Source organism: Garra rufa, chromosome 13 (genome assembly GCF_049309525.1).
Source record: "Garra rufa chromosome 13, GarRuf1.0, whole genome shotgun sequence".
In the NCBI taxonomy this organism is placed as follows: domain Eukaryota; kingdom Metazoa; phylum Chordata; class Actinopteri; order Cypriniformes; family Cyprinidae; genus Garra; species Garra rufa.
The window spans coordinates 7,587,318-7,604,357 of NC_133373.1; the positions used below are offsets into that span (position 1 = coordinate 7,587,318).

Below are 17,040 nucleotides of genomic sequence, written 5' to 3' on the forward strand. Positions count from 1 at the left end.
AAAAAGTAAAAAAAAAAAAAAAAAAAGTATATTCTATGAAGCACCTTTATTTTTGAGTGTAGGAGAGTTTTTCAAAAACACGAAGAAGTCGTACCAAGCACAAACTTTTAAATAGTAGTATATATGATCACATAATCACAATCTTCTTCACTGTTATCCAACTCTTTAATCTACTCCTGATGAGCGGAACATTCACAGTCTGTTATCTCAGGAGGAAGTCTAACTAATGACTGTTCATTTTATGGTTTCCTGCATGAAACTGCAGTCAGTTCATTTAAAACACATTCAAATCAGCTCAGAGTTCAAATGAGTTGTAGGTAATGTGCAGAAATAATGTTTAATATCTGTGCATGGTTTTATTAAAATTTCTGACTAAGATATAAAGAGGATCTCGCTCACTGGCTGTTAAAACCCGAATGTATGTCACATCTCTGAATTTTACAAAAGCTTAAACAGAGAGTTGTACTTTGAAGTGTGTAATTTCTTTGTGAATACAATCACTGAATTGAATGTATAAATAATATCTGGCAAGACACTTAACCTGTCTTCCAATTGGCTGGATAAACAGATAGCTCCACCCCAATCTCATACCACTGGTCAAGCCAATGATGTTGTGCTGGACTGGTCAAATGCTCAAACAAACAGAGCAATGTTCAGAGCCACGGCGTTTTAGGGAAATCAAACAATACTTAAAGCTGTGACAAAAGAAAGTAACTTTTCGAGAGAAAAAAAGCACACACTTCATCTTTAAAGGGGTCATCGGATGCAAAACTAACCTTTACATGTTGTAAAATATAAATAAAACACCTTACAATGATAAAAATCCACCCAGTGGTGTTTTTTGTCTTTTTTAATCTAAGTATTATCTTCTTTTTAAAATCAGGTCATTCTCAGCTTCTTGTCGGTGTGACGGCACACAGGCAGAGGACGCTCCCACGACAGTTGATTGACATGAGCGCCTTACCTTAGACCCGCCCTCACCGAGCTGAAACAGTCCGACTCTGCCATTGTGTGACTCAGGTGCAGGGAAGACCGGAGTATCTCAGATTGAGCGATTGAGGTGTTCTGTTGTTGGATGTAATGATGAACATAGCCGTAGTCATTTACTCCGGACATATGAGCCACTGAAGATGCAGAGGATAACGTTACTTTCGTTTTTAAAAGAAAAGCGCCGATCCCGATCTACATATGTGTCTATGTTTGTGCAAACTGTTCCTGATGCAGCTTCACCCACAGCAGAAGTGAGTATGAGGGTTTTTTATGCATCTTTGCAAATGGCCTTTCTTAATTATGTGCTTGTTGGCAAGTTTCGTCACTAAATGTGGCTAAACACGGCTAAATGCGGCTAAAGTAAACATAAAGGCTCATCATCATCCCAGGCAGAGAGAGGCGGGGCGAGCAGAGCTCATTTGCATTTAAAGGGCCCATGCAATATAATTGAGTTTTTGCAGAGCTGATTTTGACATGGTAAAAGGATGTTTTTTTACACTACTATTGAGAAAGACCCTAAAGAATCATATGAACTTGTGGAAAATGGGCATCCGATGACCCCTTTAAAGATTTGCGAAATACTCTAAGAGGCCCACAAGACAAAACAAATCTAGGAAATTCACTAAATCCTGACAAAACTGACATACACGACGTGTAAAAACGTGCTTCAATATATTCTCCATAATCCATATTTTGGTCCAGAGTTAATTCCATATGTTTATTCCATATGTTTTTGTCCATTGCCTTTTTAGTTCATCTATTGAGGTTATGGGTGCATCTCGTACTGGCCTTCGGTAGCAATGAAAAAGTCATTGAGTGTGTCCTGTAGGTGCTCAAAGGTGGGTCTGTCCTCTGGCCTTTCCTTCCAGCAGTTCAGCATGATGTCATAGAGCTCTTCTGGACATCCATCTGGACAAGGCATCCTGTAGCTCCTGTCAAGGTTGCGGATCACCTCCGGATTCGTCATGCCTTGAAAATGTGAGCAAAGCACAGCCAGGTTGTTAAAGATCTGCTCATCTATCCCACACATCGTTCTGAATGTGAAACGAAACCCATGAGAGAAAAACCCATTACCTGGATAGGGTACTCTGCCGTATGTGACAATCTCTGTCAAAAGAACTCCAAAGGACCACACATCTGACTTGATGGTGAAAGTACCAAAGTTGATGGCTTCAGGGGCCGTCCATTTAATAGGGAACTTTGCACCTGATCAATAAAAAAGACATGACGACAGATGCTATATGTGGTTGTCGTGAAGGTGGTGTAGAACAGAGATGCAAGCGTGGAAAATTTGTGAGTTTATTAATGATAAAAAAAATCTATAAATAAACATTTTGCCTTTATGCGGTAAAAAAGAGACAACGTGGAAATTTCATAACGGAAAGAAGCTGTTTTTGAATATCAGTAGCTTAAAGATCAGATATATCAGTTCATCGCATTAGAAATCAAATGTCAGCACTGACTGGTGCCAATTAATCTGTGGTAGTGGAAAAAGCACTGCAATGAAGGAATAAATTAATGCACTTACCTTCTTGTGCAGTGTATTCAGATTCTATGATCCTGGCAAGGCCAAAGTCTGCTATTTTACAGTGCAGGGTGTCAGAGACTAGAATATTAGCGGCACGCAGGTCTCTGTGAATGTAGTTTTTCCTTTCTATGAAAGCCATTCCCTCTGAAATCTGTTACATAGAGAGAAATAAGTGAAGAGGTCTGTCGATGTTTGAGAAGCATTATTTACTGTTACAATTTTCAATTAACAAGAAAAACAGACACACTGATGATGCATTTAGTTTTTATGAGAAATTAAATTTAATATAATAAAAGCTAATATAGGTTAGGTTTTTCAAATACTTTTTTCAAAAAATTGTATTTTAGTTTTTGTTGCCATTTGTATTATTAAAAATCACTCAAAAAATGTATGTATTCATTTATGCGCAAGGTTGTTCTAAGACATATGCGTCCATGAACCACAAAACCTTAAGTAGTCTTAAGTAGCACGGGTATATTTGTAGCAATAGCCAAAGATACATTGTATTGGTCAAAATAATCAATTTTTCTTTTTATGCCAAAAATCAATTTTTTATTTATATTAAGTAAAGCTCATGTTTCATAAAAATAAAATTTTCTGCCATAATATATAAAATGCATGGCTAAAAAAAATCCATTTGGACAACTTTAAAGGCAATTTTCTCAGTATTTTAAGTTTTTTTGCACCCTCAGATTTCAGATTTTTAAATAGTTGTATATCTGTCTAATATTGTCCTATCCTAACAAACCATACATCAATGGAAAGCTTATTTATTCAGCTGAATAAAAAAAAATTTCCCTGTGACTGGTTTTGTGGTCCAGAGTCACATAGAGCATAAAAGAATATTATTTAATGGCAAGAAAAGAGTACAAACTTGACTTTTTTAATTATTCTGTTAAAAATTACACTGTTCTTGTCATAAAACATCTTTATAAGCTGCTATGACATAAAACAACCAAATAAACATAATTTATGATTAGTAATAGCATTACTAAGAACTTCTTTTGGACAACTTTAAAGGCAATTTTCTCAATATGTAGATTTTTTTGCAACCTCAGATTCCAGATTTTTTAAAAGTTGTATCTGGGTCAAATATTGTCCTATCCTAACAAACCATGCATCAATGGGAAGCTTATTTATTTATTTAAATTAAAAATTAACCCTGTGACTGGTTTTGTGATCCAAGGTCACATATAAGCATCAAAGGATATTATTTAATGGCAAGAAAAGGGTAGAAATGTAATTAAATGTATTATTTTTATTTATTTTTTAACAACCAAATAAACATAATTTATGATTTTTATGATGAGCTCAAAATAAACTTTAATGTGGTTAAGAATAGAATAGAATAGAATAGAATAGAATAGAATAGAATAGAATAGAATAGAATAGAATAGAATCTCTCACAACACAGTACGACATACAATAAATTAAAACATAACAATACTCAAAATAGTAAAAGCTTGCAACATCAAATCTCAGTTTTAAGATTCTATTTAAAATTTTGACCACAGTTGGCACAAAATAATTTTTATAACGATTAAGTTTACACATCAACATTCTGAATTTCATGCAAAATATGTGTATCGTCATCGTCAATTTTTTTAGGGTTTTTAAAAATAGACTAGAACAGATGGTTTAAATGGTTTAGCTTTTCAATATATATTATTGCATCTACAGTATATTTGGAATGCAGACCATAAAAAGTTAGCGGCAACATAGTGGGCTCTAACAGGAAGTTACTTTCACACAGAGAGCAAGATCACAGTCACGCATGTTAGGGGCTTCAGGCTGATGGAAAAATGTACGTAATATCCTGTACGGAAGATATTCATCTAAATTTGTGGTGGTTGTTAGAAGTGTTGAGATCTAAAAATGTTCAGACCATGAGCTTACAAGACCAGAGACCATTTCCTTTCTACATATCCCTGACAGTATCAGGTGCAAAACTATTCTAAAAATAGTTACAGAAGTTGAAATCGTGCATGAATTAATGCGCAGGTTTCCATGCAGTGCATTTAAATGCATTTTGTTCCATAAAGATTCAAATCAAAAAGTGAAATAATTCTTACTTGAGCTGCCATATCTATCAGCTTGGGAAGTTTTAATTTATGGCCGTCGTCCGTCTTCAGAAAGTCTAACAAGCTTCCTTGAATAGGAAAAGAGCAATGGTATAGTTTGACATAACAGTTCTGGCATAATTTAAAAAACAAATGGTTTAGGATTCTAATAATGTTGTGGTAATACTAACCATTAGCCATGTATTCTGTGACAATATAGATGGGTTCTTTGGTGACTACAGCGTGCAGCTTCACCAGTCTCTCGTGCTGGAGCTGCTTCATCAGATTAGCCTCCTGTAGGAAAGCCTCTGGCCCCATGGTACCTTCCTTCAAAGTCTTGATGGCAACTTTCTGGGAGTTTTTGTAGAATCCTACAAAATAAGAGCCAAAGGCACATGTAGGTTTATTAAATACATTTGTGAAGAAAGTCTCATTGATCTACAGCAGCTCAATGAAAACTATTTTCAAGACAAATACTGTATACTTTTAGCCTCATGGTTAGATTCTTGAGAAAGGATCTAGAATCAATAAGGCATGGTGAGGTCGGTGTGCTTTAAAATCAATGTAATTAATCAGTCCTTTTGTCTAGTTTCAAAAAAAGATACGTAAATATCTTTAAAACAGAATTTATTTACTGTCTGTTCCTGTTTTGAGCATATACTTTACTAAATATAGTTATACAAAACAAATAAATAAATAATTACATAAATTCTGCTTCTTAATTGAATGTGATTCTATGTTTAAAGAATTAAAGAAAGACTTAAAGAAGAACACATTATGAAGATTTGCAAAGGCACAGGCTACTGTACAGTAGGTGAATATGGGTCAGGGGCTTTTGCACCTTCTGATTAATGTTTACCATGGTGGTCAAAGTCAAAACCCCTTTGATGTGCAAATAATATATCATTCATGTGGCTAAAATATGAGAATACCACACAAAACCACAGTACACACTGACACGCACTCTTGAACAAACAACATCAAGGCCAGTAAAATACGAATTTTACTCTGAAGCGAGATGAATACAAGGACATATTCCTTTTCAGTAAATTTAATTTGATTTAATTTTATTTTATTTTATTTTATTTTATTTTATAAAATTTTAAATTAATTTACATTAAATTTCAGGTCAGAATACTAATCACTAATAAATTTGACAAGATTTAAAATTAAGAACACCTTCTAGTAAACGTAATAGTAAAATGATATTGTTGTTTGGAGTAAAAATACACTACAAGTCAAAAGTTTTTGAACAGTAAGATTTTTAATGTTTTTTAAAAAAAGTCTCTTCTGCTCACCAAGTCTGCATTTATTTGATCCAAAGTAGAGCAAGAACAGAAACATTTTGATTTTTTTTTTTACTATTTACAAAAACTGCTTTCTATTTGAATATATTTTAAAATGTATTTTATTCCTTTGATCAAAGCTAAATTTTCAGCGTCGTTACTCCAGTCTTCAGTGTCAAATATTTCTTCGGAAATCATTCTAATATGCTGATTTGCAGTTCAAGAAACATTTTTATTATTATTAGTTTCAATATTTATCAAGCATTTATCTGAAAAAAAAAAAAAAAACTTTTGTAACATTATACCATTCAAAAGCTTGGAGTCAGTATTATTTTTTTTCTTTGAGAAAGAAATTATAGAAATTAATACTTTTATTTACCAAGGATCCTTTAAATTGATCAAAAGTGATAATAATGACATTTATAATGTAACAAAAGATTTCTGAACTTTATATTTTTTCAGAAACCTGAAAAATTCTACTCAGCTGTTTTCAACATAATAATAATAAATGTTTTTGAGCAGCAAATCAGAATATGACAATGATTTCTGGAGGATTGTGTGAACTTTTTACTGAACTTTAAATTAAATAAATTTCCCATGTATTTTAAAGTCATTTCTGCTCATTTCTTCTTGCTGAGCAGAAACGATTTTAAAATCCATTGAAAACTGTTCAAAAACTTTTGACTGATAGTGTATGTCTTTCAATTGTTGTACCATGCTAGAAAATGATTTTAAAAGGACCAGCAGGATGTAATGTGACCAAAAAGGGAATGTGTATTGTTTCATTTAGAGTCATCCCCTCATAATTAACCATTTTATCTCCAGTGCATACGGATCACGTGCTTGCAAAGAAAGAATCAAGATTTGTTACCAAAAGGCAACATTGCAGAACTGAACTTTCTTCCGCTTCTTACCCATCCACACTTCTCCAAACTGGCCGGCACCAAGTTTTTTCACCATCTTCAAAGTATCTCTGGGAATCTCCCACTCATCTTGAGCCCAGGGTCTCTGAGGGGCGGCAGTTTTGCAAGGACTTCCTAGCCTCTGGCACAAACCATCCGCTGTCCCTGTATGCACATTATAAAAGTTTGGGAAAAAAGCAATGTCACTTACTCAGAGGAAATATCTAAGACTAGCATCTACCAAACTGACTGAAATGAAACCATGTTTACTAGTTTTTGATTCTTTCTAAAGAAAAGCACAAGATGTGCCCAAACCAAAATGTAGAAGCGGGTTTTTCTTACTTGTAAACAGTTCTATAAAAAGACACAACAAACCAAAACGGGGCGAGGGTGCAGAATGCGAACTGAGACTGAAGCTGACCTATTTACTGGTGGTTAAAGCAACTGTTTGACAGGTTCTCACAGCTACGACCACAGAAAGCATACAGTTGAAGAAGCAGAAAAGGTACTTGGCACAGCAACAGAAATTGCTCCGAGTACTTACTGGAGTAATACTTCACTAGTTCCTGAAGAGACGGAAAGGTTGTGGAGGGAGAGATGTAGTAACCACCATTATCAAGGGCTCTGATCTTATAATGCTTAACTACATCACATTGCTCCGGGGTGGAGTCTCTTATAGACAGAGAGAAAGCACCTGCAAAGGATCAGAAACAGCAGTTAAATAACATGGCTGATCAGTATGCTGCTCATATTTTTAGGAAGAACAGAACAATTCTGAAGAGCCAGACAAATTCTATAAAAGTGTTTTAAATAGCACACATTAAAAGTCACTGTTTAACACTGAAATATGTGTTCTTACAATATGAGAACCAACACTTGTCACCATAGATAAAAGATAAAAGTAATCACACTGCGAAAAAAAGCTTTTCTTACTTAGATTTTTTGTCTTTTTTCTTGAAAAAAATTCAAGAAAAAGTATTTTCAAGTCAAAATTAGGTGAGTTTTATAAATAATCTGCCAATGGGGTAAGCAAAAAAAAATCTTATTTCAAACAGAAAACAGGATTATTTTTCTTGCCCCATTGGCAGATTATTTTGCTTGTTCTAAGCAAAAACTCACTTAATTTTGACTTGTTTTTTTCTGAAAGGAAGACAATAGTTTTTACTCATCTAGAAAATCCTTCTTGATTTAAGATTTTTCAAAAAATAAATATATATTTTTGATGAAAACAAGATTAAAACAAGTAAGAAAAGCTTTTTTTGCAGTGCAGGGAAGTACTCCATGCCTTTAATACAATTCTCAGAAACGCTCTTAGAATTTTTTTAATCAGGTTTGCTTGTCTCTGGAGAAATGGCTGAACACTGCAAAAAATATTTTCTTACTTAGGTTTTTGTTGTCTTGTTTTCAGCCAAAATATCTAGAAATTCCTTAATCAAGAAGGATTTTCTTGATAAGTAAAAATTATTGTCTTGTTTTCAGAAAAAAACAAATCAAAATTAAGTGTGATTTTGCTTGAAACAAGCTAAATAATCTCCCAATGGGGTAAAAAAAACAATCTTGATTTCTGTTTGAAATAAAAAAAATTTCTTATCCCGTTGGCAGACTATTTTGCTTGTTGTAAGCAAAAAATCACTTCACAAGACATTTTTTTCTCGTCTAGAAGATCCTTGTTGATTCAAGGATTTTTAGATATTTTGGCTGGAAACAAGACAAAAAGTTCAAAGTAAGAAAAGCATTTTTTGCAGTGAAACCTTAAATATCATAACTTCGCTAAACAAAAACAGATATTTTTAATGTATTTACTTATTTAACAGTTCATGCAAAACACAAAGTATTTTTGTCTTATTTTACAGAGGAGCAAAGATGTATAGTTTTCTGGAAAATGTATCAAAATTAATTGACTTTACACTTAAAACAAGAAAAAAAAAACGTGGTAAGAACAACAAATGCTTCCCATTAAATTAAGTTTATTTGTATTAATTAACAGTTTTAATTTGTACTGTAAAACAAGACAAACATACTGAGGAAAAATTTAATTTCTTTCCTTCTTTTTTTTTTTTTTTTTTTTTTTGCATGCACAAACTTATTTACCATGTTTTAATCCTTCCTACATTTGGACCACACCAAATTATGCGCTCTGGAAACTTGAAAAAAGTACGTAATCTAACTCTATCTGCATAAAACACGACTAGTTTCTGCATTTCCCATCACTCTACAAACCGATAAATAAAATAAGAATGCTATTAATATCTCTGCACATTTATTTGCTTTTTCATGTCTCTGCATGTGAACTTAAAAAAAAAGAGCAGACAACAGAGACTGTAACTTCTGAGACTTGTAAAAATTTAGATATGCATGCACTTTATCAAGATTTGATCAAAATCAAATAAAAGTATATCAAAGGTTGTGGATCCAGTGCTCCTGTTAATATTAATTTACGTAAAACGAGAAAATAAGAGCATCTGAAAATACCATAAATGCTGTGATACTATAATAATAATACTAATTTCTTTAGTATTTCTCTTTTTCTTGGTAGAAACTGAACAAATACTATAAACAATTTTTGCTGCACTATATTTGGCTAGAAAACTGTCTGAAATGTTGTACACTCGGTAGTGTTCGGGAAAGTTACTTTTAAAAGTAATGCATTACAATATTGCATTATTTTTTAAATCTGAGCAGTGCTTGTTTGTTTTTATTATAAAAAAGTTTATTATAAAAAAGTGAAAGCCCTTTCACACCAAAAAGTGAAATGAATAAGCCTAAGACTGAAAGAAAAGTAAATTTACGTCTGTAGAGTAGAACTGTAGGAAAAGGAAGTTCAACTCTCTTCAGCAATGAGAAAAATGAAGCACAAATGTTAGGTAAACTAAAGTAAGTTTTGCTTATTAGTATAATGGTTGAATTGAATCAACAGTGGTCAGCAGAAAAGACATTGGTCAATAAAATAGAATTAAATGCCTAAAGGAAACAAGAAAAAGTAACTCAGATATTTTCTTGTAAATGTAAACTTTAAAAACTACTTGTAACTTGAAAAAAGTAATCCGATTACGTAACTCGCGTTACTTGTAATGTGTTGCCCCCAACACTGTGTACACTTTTGTGCTTATGGGCCCCAAGAAGTGAACTGCGGATGTAATTAAATACAGTGATCACGTGAAAACAAAGGGGATGAAATGTAGTGGCATCTGACCTTTGGTTGTTTCACTTTCTCTCACAAGAAATGCGCCAGGTTTGTTTCCAGGCGCCAACAGAAGACGCTCTGTGTCTCTGCGGCTCAACTCTTTAAAAAACCATCTGGAACAGAAAACAGAGCCTTTATAAGATTATTCATCACAGATGAAGTCTGCAAATTATACAACAGTTAGTTCAGAGTGCCATTCCAAGAATGTTGATGTGACTACATATAACAGCAGTGGAACATTCAGTGCCTAAGGCCGAAATACTGCAATGCTGATATTCAGAACAATGAACAATGCTTATTCCATGCATTATTGCTGAAACATATCCATATACTGCTCATACTGTACCTCTCCACCTCCATTGTGTGTGCTCTTGCCACATATGTAGATGGAATAAATCCCTCATGACCAGTGACCAAGGACTTTGCCAACCACCATTCACCAGTCCTGAGAAAAACAAGAGACGTAGTTAGTTAATGTAATCATTTAGCTCTTTAATCTGCTTTATTATGGTGCTTTTTAAAAAAATATTTAGCTATTTTAGCTAATGTTTTGCTCTTTTTAACTGTACTTAACAGTTTTGGGGGTAACGCATTACAAGTAATGTAATCAGATTACTTTTTTAAGTAACTAAAGTAACATTAGTTTTTTAATTTACAAAAAAAATATCTGAGTTACTTTTTCAAAAAAAGTTGTTTGCGCAGTGTTAACATGTTAAAATGGTTACTGTAGATCTAGACTAAATGTGAACATTCATTTACTCATTTCACGCTCAAAAAACAGATTCTGTATTTCTAAAAATTAATGAAAGCTGTGAAATGCAAACTCAGAATGTGACACAAACCTTCAATAATAAAATATGCTAAATAACACATATCTTTTATGTATTTAACCCCATTTTATTAACCAATATCTTTGCTGCCGAGCTTCAATGATCTAATTCAACCAAATTAAAAAGCAAAAATTAATGCTTTGTTTATTTTGCTGAAGAATGTTGAACTTCCTTCTGCGCTCTATTGTACAGACAAATATGCTTTTCCTTCAGCCTGAGTCTTATTAATTTCATTGGAGTAAAAGGGCTTTTACATTTGTCAAAGAACATTTTTTAGATTAAAAACAAACAAGCAAGCCCTGATTTAAAAAGTAATTTAAAAGTAATGTAACGCTTTCCATAAAAAGTAACTAAGTACCAAAATGTGTTATGTTTTCAGGGAGTACACTTTTAAAAATAAAGGTGCTTCACAATGCCATTTTTGTCGAAATAGTTCTATGAAGAACCTTTAACATCTGAAGTACCTCTGTTTCACAAAAGGTTCTTTGTGGCAAATTAGGTTAGGTTAGCAAGAAATGGTTCTTTAAAGAACCTTTGATTAAATGGTTCTTTGTGGAAGCAAAAATGGTTATTCTATGGCATCGCTTGAAGAACCTTTATTTTTAAGAGTGTAATGCAATATTGTACTGGATGTTTTTTTTGTTTTTTTCACTAGCCTAAAACTTTGCCTACTATGCAATTGACACTTTATTAAGCCAACAAATTTCTTACCAATTTAGTCTTTTAATTAATTGTAAAGCTTTGCTGTATTTTAATTTTATACGCATGTTACCAATAAAAGCATGGGTATTGTTTACTCACTCTTTAATAATCTTGAGTTTGTCGCCTTTTTTGAACTGAAGATCACTATCACTAGCGGGCTGGAAATCATATTGAGCAATGGCAATGTCTTCATCTGAAAAGAAAGTTAAATAAACAGTTCAAATAAACACATTAAAATCTCTTCCATCTGTAACGTTTTCCTCTGTTGCATAACGTGAACTGGCCATTTATTTTTTATTTTTAGTATGAAAACAAAAGATCTGCACCCAGCAGCATTATTAATATAATGTATTCAAAATTATTTTAGAAAGAAAATTGCTTTCTTGAACTCTATGACATGCCAAAAACTCAAATGTATTACCTAGATTGTTGCTTTGCCTCCTGTGATCTCTTGACAGCTGTAAATCAAACAATTAACTTACTTATCCATCAATGGTTTTTAAAACAGTAGCGTAATAGAAATGTAGAACTTTGTAGTATAAACTGTACACTGTAAAAACGTTTTCACCAGTTTCAACTTAAAAACTTAAGTTTAGAAGCTGCCTTAAGATTTTAAGTTAAATCAACTTAAGTAATTTAAACTCACGCGTTATATCAACTCATTTTTATTGCAATAAGTTAAAATAACTTGTAGTTTTAAGATGATTTAATTTAAAAACTTAAGGCACCTGCTGAACTTTTTAATTATTTAAGTTAAATCTGGTGAAAACTTTTTACAGTGTAGTAATATTTAACAAATACAAACTGAAAATGGTCTTGTTTGTTCCCGTGAAGCTCATTAAAAGTAATAAAGTAAATCTATTATCTCAATATAAAAAACAGCAACACTTACATGGAATTTGTTGGAGTTTGAATTATGATGGTCATACCCTTTAGAGTCTCTGCAATGTTTCTGGTCACTACAAGCACAACCCATCCTTAAAAATGAAAAGTAATCATCTTAATCAGTGTGCATTAAATTCAGTGTTCTTTTTTTTTTTTAAACGAATCACACTTGTAATGTAACAAACATGTCATCACACCTATATTCACCGTTTTCAGTCTCCAGAGTTCTCTACTCTGAGTTTCTTTACCAGAAAGGTCCAGAAAGGCATCATACTGGGTGCTAAATAAAATAAGAAAATATTTTTCTATAATGATTTCACCACAGTTCGGTGGTTTACACTTTAGTCTTTAAAAGACACAATCAGTAATGTTTCCATTAGTATAAATAAAGCATTCACTGCAAAAAAATGCTTTTCTTACTTAGATTTTTTTGTCTTGTTTCTAGCCAAAATATCAAAAAATTCTTAAATCAACAAGGATTTGCTAGACAAGTAAAATTTATTTTCTTGTTTTCAGAAAAAATCAAGTCAAAATTAAGTGAGTTTTTGCTTAGAAACAAGCAAAATAATCTGCCAATGGGGTAAGCAAAAAGATCATATTTTAAACAGAAAACAAGATTATTTTTCTTACCCCATTAGCAGATTATTTTGCTTGTTTCGAGCAAAAACACACTTATTTTTGACTTGATTTTTTCTGAAAACAAGACAATAATTTTTACTCATCTAGAAAATCCTAGATGACAAATACGAGACAAAAAATCTAAGTAAGAAAAGCATTTTTTGCAGTGTTACTGACAAATAAAATCTTATCACACAAAAACAAATAATTAAATATTTAATAAATGGTGACCCTTATGGTATGAAAACAGATTCCATTGGATGAAAATATTAACTAGTGCAAAAGACAAAATATAAGATTTTTAGATGTTTTTAAAAAGTATGAAAATTATAAACAATTTTTGAGTATGATGATTTGTGGTCATTTAAAAATAAAAATGACATACTTCTAACATAGTCACTTAATATAAGCATATCCGTACATTTAGTATTTAATTAAATATCCAATTTTTAAAGACAGTTTTAAAAAGTACTACCAATGCAAGTCTAAGAAAAAATGACAAAATGTTACCAGAGCAATGACTACTCTACGGTAAAGGCAAAATATCAGTTTAAAGTAAAACAAATATGTAAGTTTGTACTTACATTTTGAGTGTCCTCAGCAAACTTACATATATTTAACAATCCAAATTCAGCTTCTTAATTTCTGAAGTAAATCAAGAGTATTTTTTCACTCACACATATATATGAAGACATAAAGGCAGCCCATCTACCGCAGACGCACACTCAATCTGAGGTCCGACACATGCCCTGAGAGACCACATTAGCTGAAAGAGATAACTAGACATCAGTAGTTGTGTTTATTTAGCTTACCCCTCCCTCTTTCCTCTGTCAGTGCTTAATTCACAAACTGTGCAAATGCCTTAGAGTAAAGCACGCATATGATGAGCATGTGATGTCAGACATTAAATCTGTAGACAACTAAATATTCAAACATCCTCATTCTTAGTAGCAGTTTCACTGTTATGAATGCTATCTTTACTCTGTGCTGTCTGGCAACAAGGAAGCTTGAGCATTTCTTAGAAATACAGAAGTACCAATTCGCAATATTTAAATGGGCTTCAAGAAATGAAACCTTCTTTGAAAATAATTAAAGTGAAAAAAGGAAGTGGTGTTGTTTTGCAGGCATGTCTCATAGAAATATACACTTAACAAACTCTCCAAATCTTGCCATGTTGAACTAGATGTAACTCTTTCTAAGAGGGCGATATGACAGAGTTGAGTACCTAAAAGTGTCATGAAATTTAGCTCACAGCGGCAGCTTTGTCACAGGATGTTGTTGACTAGCCCATACAGACATGTTTCCCTTTATAGGCACTGTGGTTTTCTTCAGTTAAACTTCAGTTAATCTGATCTCTACTTTTTGCACATTCATTTGCAGTTGTAAAGTAATTCAAAGTTTGGATTGTATGTGTTATATTAGAGACCATGTTTGTTTTTGTAGACCCAAATCTGTTAGGCCTTAAAGAGTGATCTTAGCTCAGATCTTAGCTCATTTATAATGCTAATAAAATGAACTTCAAGCACATTCTTAGTCATTTGGTACTACGCAGATTTTTGTCCAATCAAATTCTTTCTAAATTGAGAACGTCCCTTCCTCTAAGGCCAAATACCTTGTTTACTTAAATGACTCATGATTTTTATTTAGGAGGTGGTATAATAAAGATTAAGACTGCTTACTAATTTTTGGAGTACAGCAAATGTACCACAATCTCCCCTCTTGCATCTCACATTAACACAGTTACTATAAAAGTAATTCTGAAACGTAATAAAATACTTGGTAACACATAAGGTTCATTAGTTAACATTATTTAAACACTCATGTTAAAATGAAATTAGAATGAGCTATACTTCTACAGCATTTATTAAGTTAATATTCAACATTTGCTAATGCCTTATTAGAATCTAAAGTTGTGTTTGTTCACATTAGTTAATGCACTGTGAACTAACATGAATGAACAACAAAGATGAATAAATACTGTAATAAAGGTTGTTTGTTCATGTTAGTTAATACATTAACTAATGTTACCAAAATGACACCTTATTGTAAAGAGTTACCAAATACTTTATAGAACATAACTTTACATTTGTGTTTTCTTCTCATCTGCTCTGTATATTAAGGCCTATGTCTTAATAGGTTGTTAGCAATAATTTTTACTTTAAAATACAATAGCACGGTTTTAATTTAGAAATCATATTTTGTATGAAGTAGGCATATCTTTGAGGTCTTGTTTTAAAAAATAAGAACTTCAAAAGGAAACTTAATTTTCCTCAAATCTGACTATATATATTATGAATTAATTGTTGAACCAGTTTTCATGATGTGTCATCAATCGGCCATATTGGTGGCACTGAACTTAATATACAAAACTTGTATATTTTGCTGATTATTGCTGCTGAAAATGGTCAGTTATTGCCTTGTTTTGGGCTGTACTAATCGGTTGGATCAGGAAAAGCATTTGGAGTACTATAGACTGCCAAAGGTTACAAATCAAGGGGAAGGATGCAAAAGACTGTCTGTGGTTGGCCAAACTGAACCAAGATTTCCAGGGCAAGAATTGTAACAACATTCTAATTTGTTCTTATCATTTTCGGTCAGGCAGGTGAAATATAGGCTAACATCTTAATTAATACTGCCTGTACGTATCTTTAACAACTTTAGTTTGTCAAAATGTTGCACCTTTTCCTGCTTAGTACGACCTTCTCTATATGATTTAGCAGCTTCGACATGTTTTTTCCCCTTGTTTAGACACCACCATTCTGGGGTGCGTTTCCCAAAAACATCTTTAGCCAACTATGGTCTCAGATTCCGTCTTTACCATCATAGTTCAACGATGCGGTGTTTCCCAACACCAGAGTTCAAATGAACATTCGCAAACAGCGTCACAAACATGTGGTTGGAACTACAGCTCTCAACCTGTGGTTAGAAGCATAGTTTCTTGTTAGTAAGACGTATGGGCTTAATAAATTATGCTCTTGGGCACAATAAGCAAGCTAACATGCAGTACAATCTATATCTTCCATTCAATATAAATATAAATGCATTTTAATCTATGAGTTTTTGAATAGTGCGCATGTGCAAAAATGCCTAAGGGAACCCTGGAGTATGACTAAGAGATGAATCAAACATTAAATAAAGCGAAATGACGGAACAAAAAAATAGTAAATTAGTCATTAGGTGCCTTTTTCAAAATAACTGCATTTTTGAGAACTCTAATCAGTTAAATGGCAGAAGTTATTACTCGTGAGGTCATTAACAATGGCTCTATGTTGTTAAATTAATGTGGTTCAAATGACCGAGATGCGACCTTTGGGAAACAGTCGTGACTAGCTAGTTCATTTCCACAACAATGCATCGTACTATGGAGTTTAATCAGCGATTTATGTTGTTGTACGGAAAACGCACCCCTGCGTAGCAGAACAACGTATTTAGTTTTACATTAACTGTGAAATCCATGCTGGTGTTTACATCCGAGTACCTCCAATATAGCCATGCATCCGGGTAATTGACCAAACCCTGAGGAGAAGAATAACCATGTGCAGTTAACTGTTTGCTCTACAAAACAGTGTGCTCACAATTAAAGGAACACCCCAACTCCCCTGAGTTAATAAGTTGAGTTTTATCATTTTGAAATCCATTCAGCCGTTCTCCTGTTCTGGCGATATCACTTTTAGCATAGCTTAGCAAGATCATTGAATCCTATTAGACCAATAGCATCGCGTTCGAAAATGACCAACGAGTTTCGATATTTGTCTTATTTAAAACTTGACTCTTCTGTAGTGATATCGTGTACTAATACCAGCGGAAAATGTAAATCTGCGGTTTTCTAGGCCGATAAGATTAGGAACTACACTTCCATTCTGGCGTAATTGTCAAGGAAGTTGGACAAGTTTTACCGTTTGACATCCCCCAATGGATGTCAAACGGTAAAACTCAACTTATTAACTCAGGGGGAGTTTGAGAATGAGCCTATTTCCAAAAAAAGTGGAGTGTTCCTTTAAGATAATACATGAAAATAATATGATAGTCTAAGACACACCAGTTTTTGTACACAG

The 17,040-nt window shown here is 33.0% G+C and overlaps 1 protein-coding gene across 1 annotated transcript; it reads right to left on the bottom strand.

Moving 5' to 3' along the window:
- Positions 1-336: 336 nt before the first annotated feature.
- Positions 337-13,789, bottom strand: blk (BLK proto-oncogene, Src family tyrosine kinase). The gene is made up of 14 exons (XM_073817129.1): positions 13,663-13,789; positions 12,565-12,647; positions 12,375-12,459; positions 11,904-11,940; positions 11,582-11,675; positions 10,297-10,395; positions 9,960-10,063; positions 7,311-7,460; positions 6,779-6,931; positions 4,770-4,949; positions 4,591-4,667; positions 2,519-2,669; positions 2,065-2,196; positions 337-1,959 (listed from the first exon to the last, which is right to left on the bottom strand). The coding sequence occupies exons 3-14, from the start codon at positions 12,456-12,458 to the stop codon at positions 1,757-1,759; spliced, it is 1,464 nt and encodes a 487-aa protein (XP_073673230.1). The 5' UTR covers position 12,459; positions 12,565-12,647; positions 13,663-13,789; the 3' UTR covers positions 337-1,756.
- Positions 13,790-17,040: the final 3,251 nt, after the last annotated feature.

Coding starts and splice junctions, on each gene's coding strand:
- blk (XM_073817129.1), bottom strand. CDS start 12,458: ATGGGTTGTGCTTGTAGTGACCAGAAACATTGCAGAGACTCTAAAGGG. Junction 4,950..6,778: donor GTTTGGAGAAGTGTGGATGG/GTAAGAAGCGGA, acceptor CTTATTTTGTAG/GATTCTACAAAAACTCCCAG. Junction 1,960..2,064: donor CGGCAGAGTACCCTATCCAG/GTAATGGGTTTT, acceptor CACATTTTCAAG/GCATGACGAATCCGGAGGTG.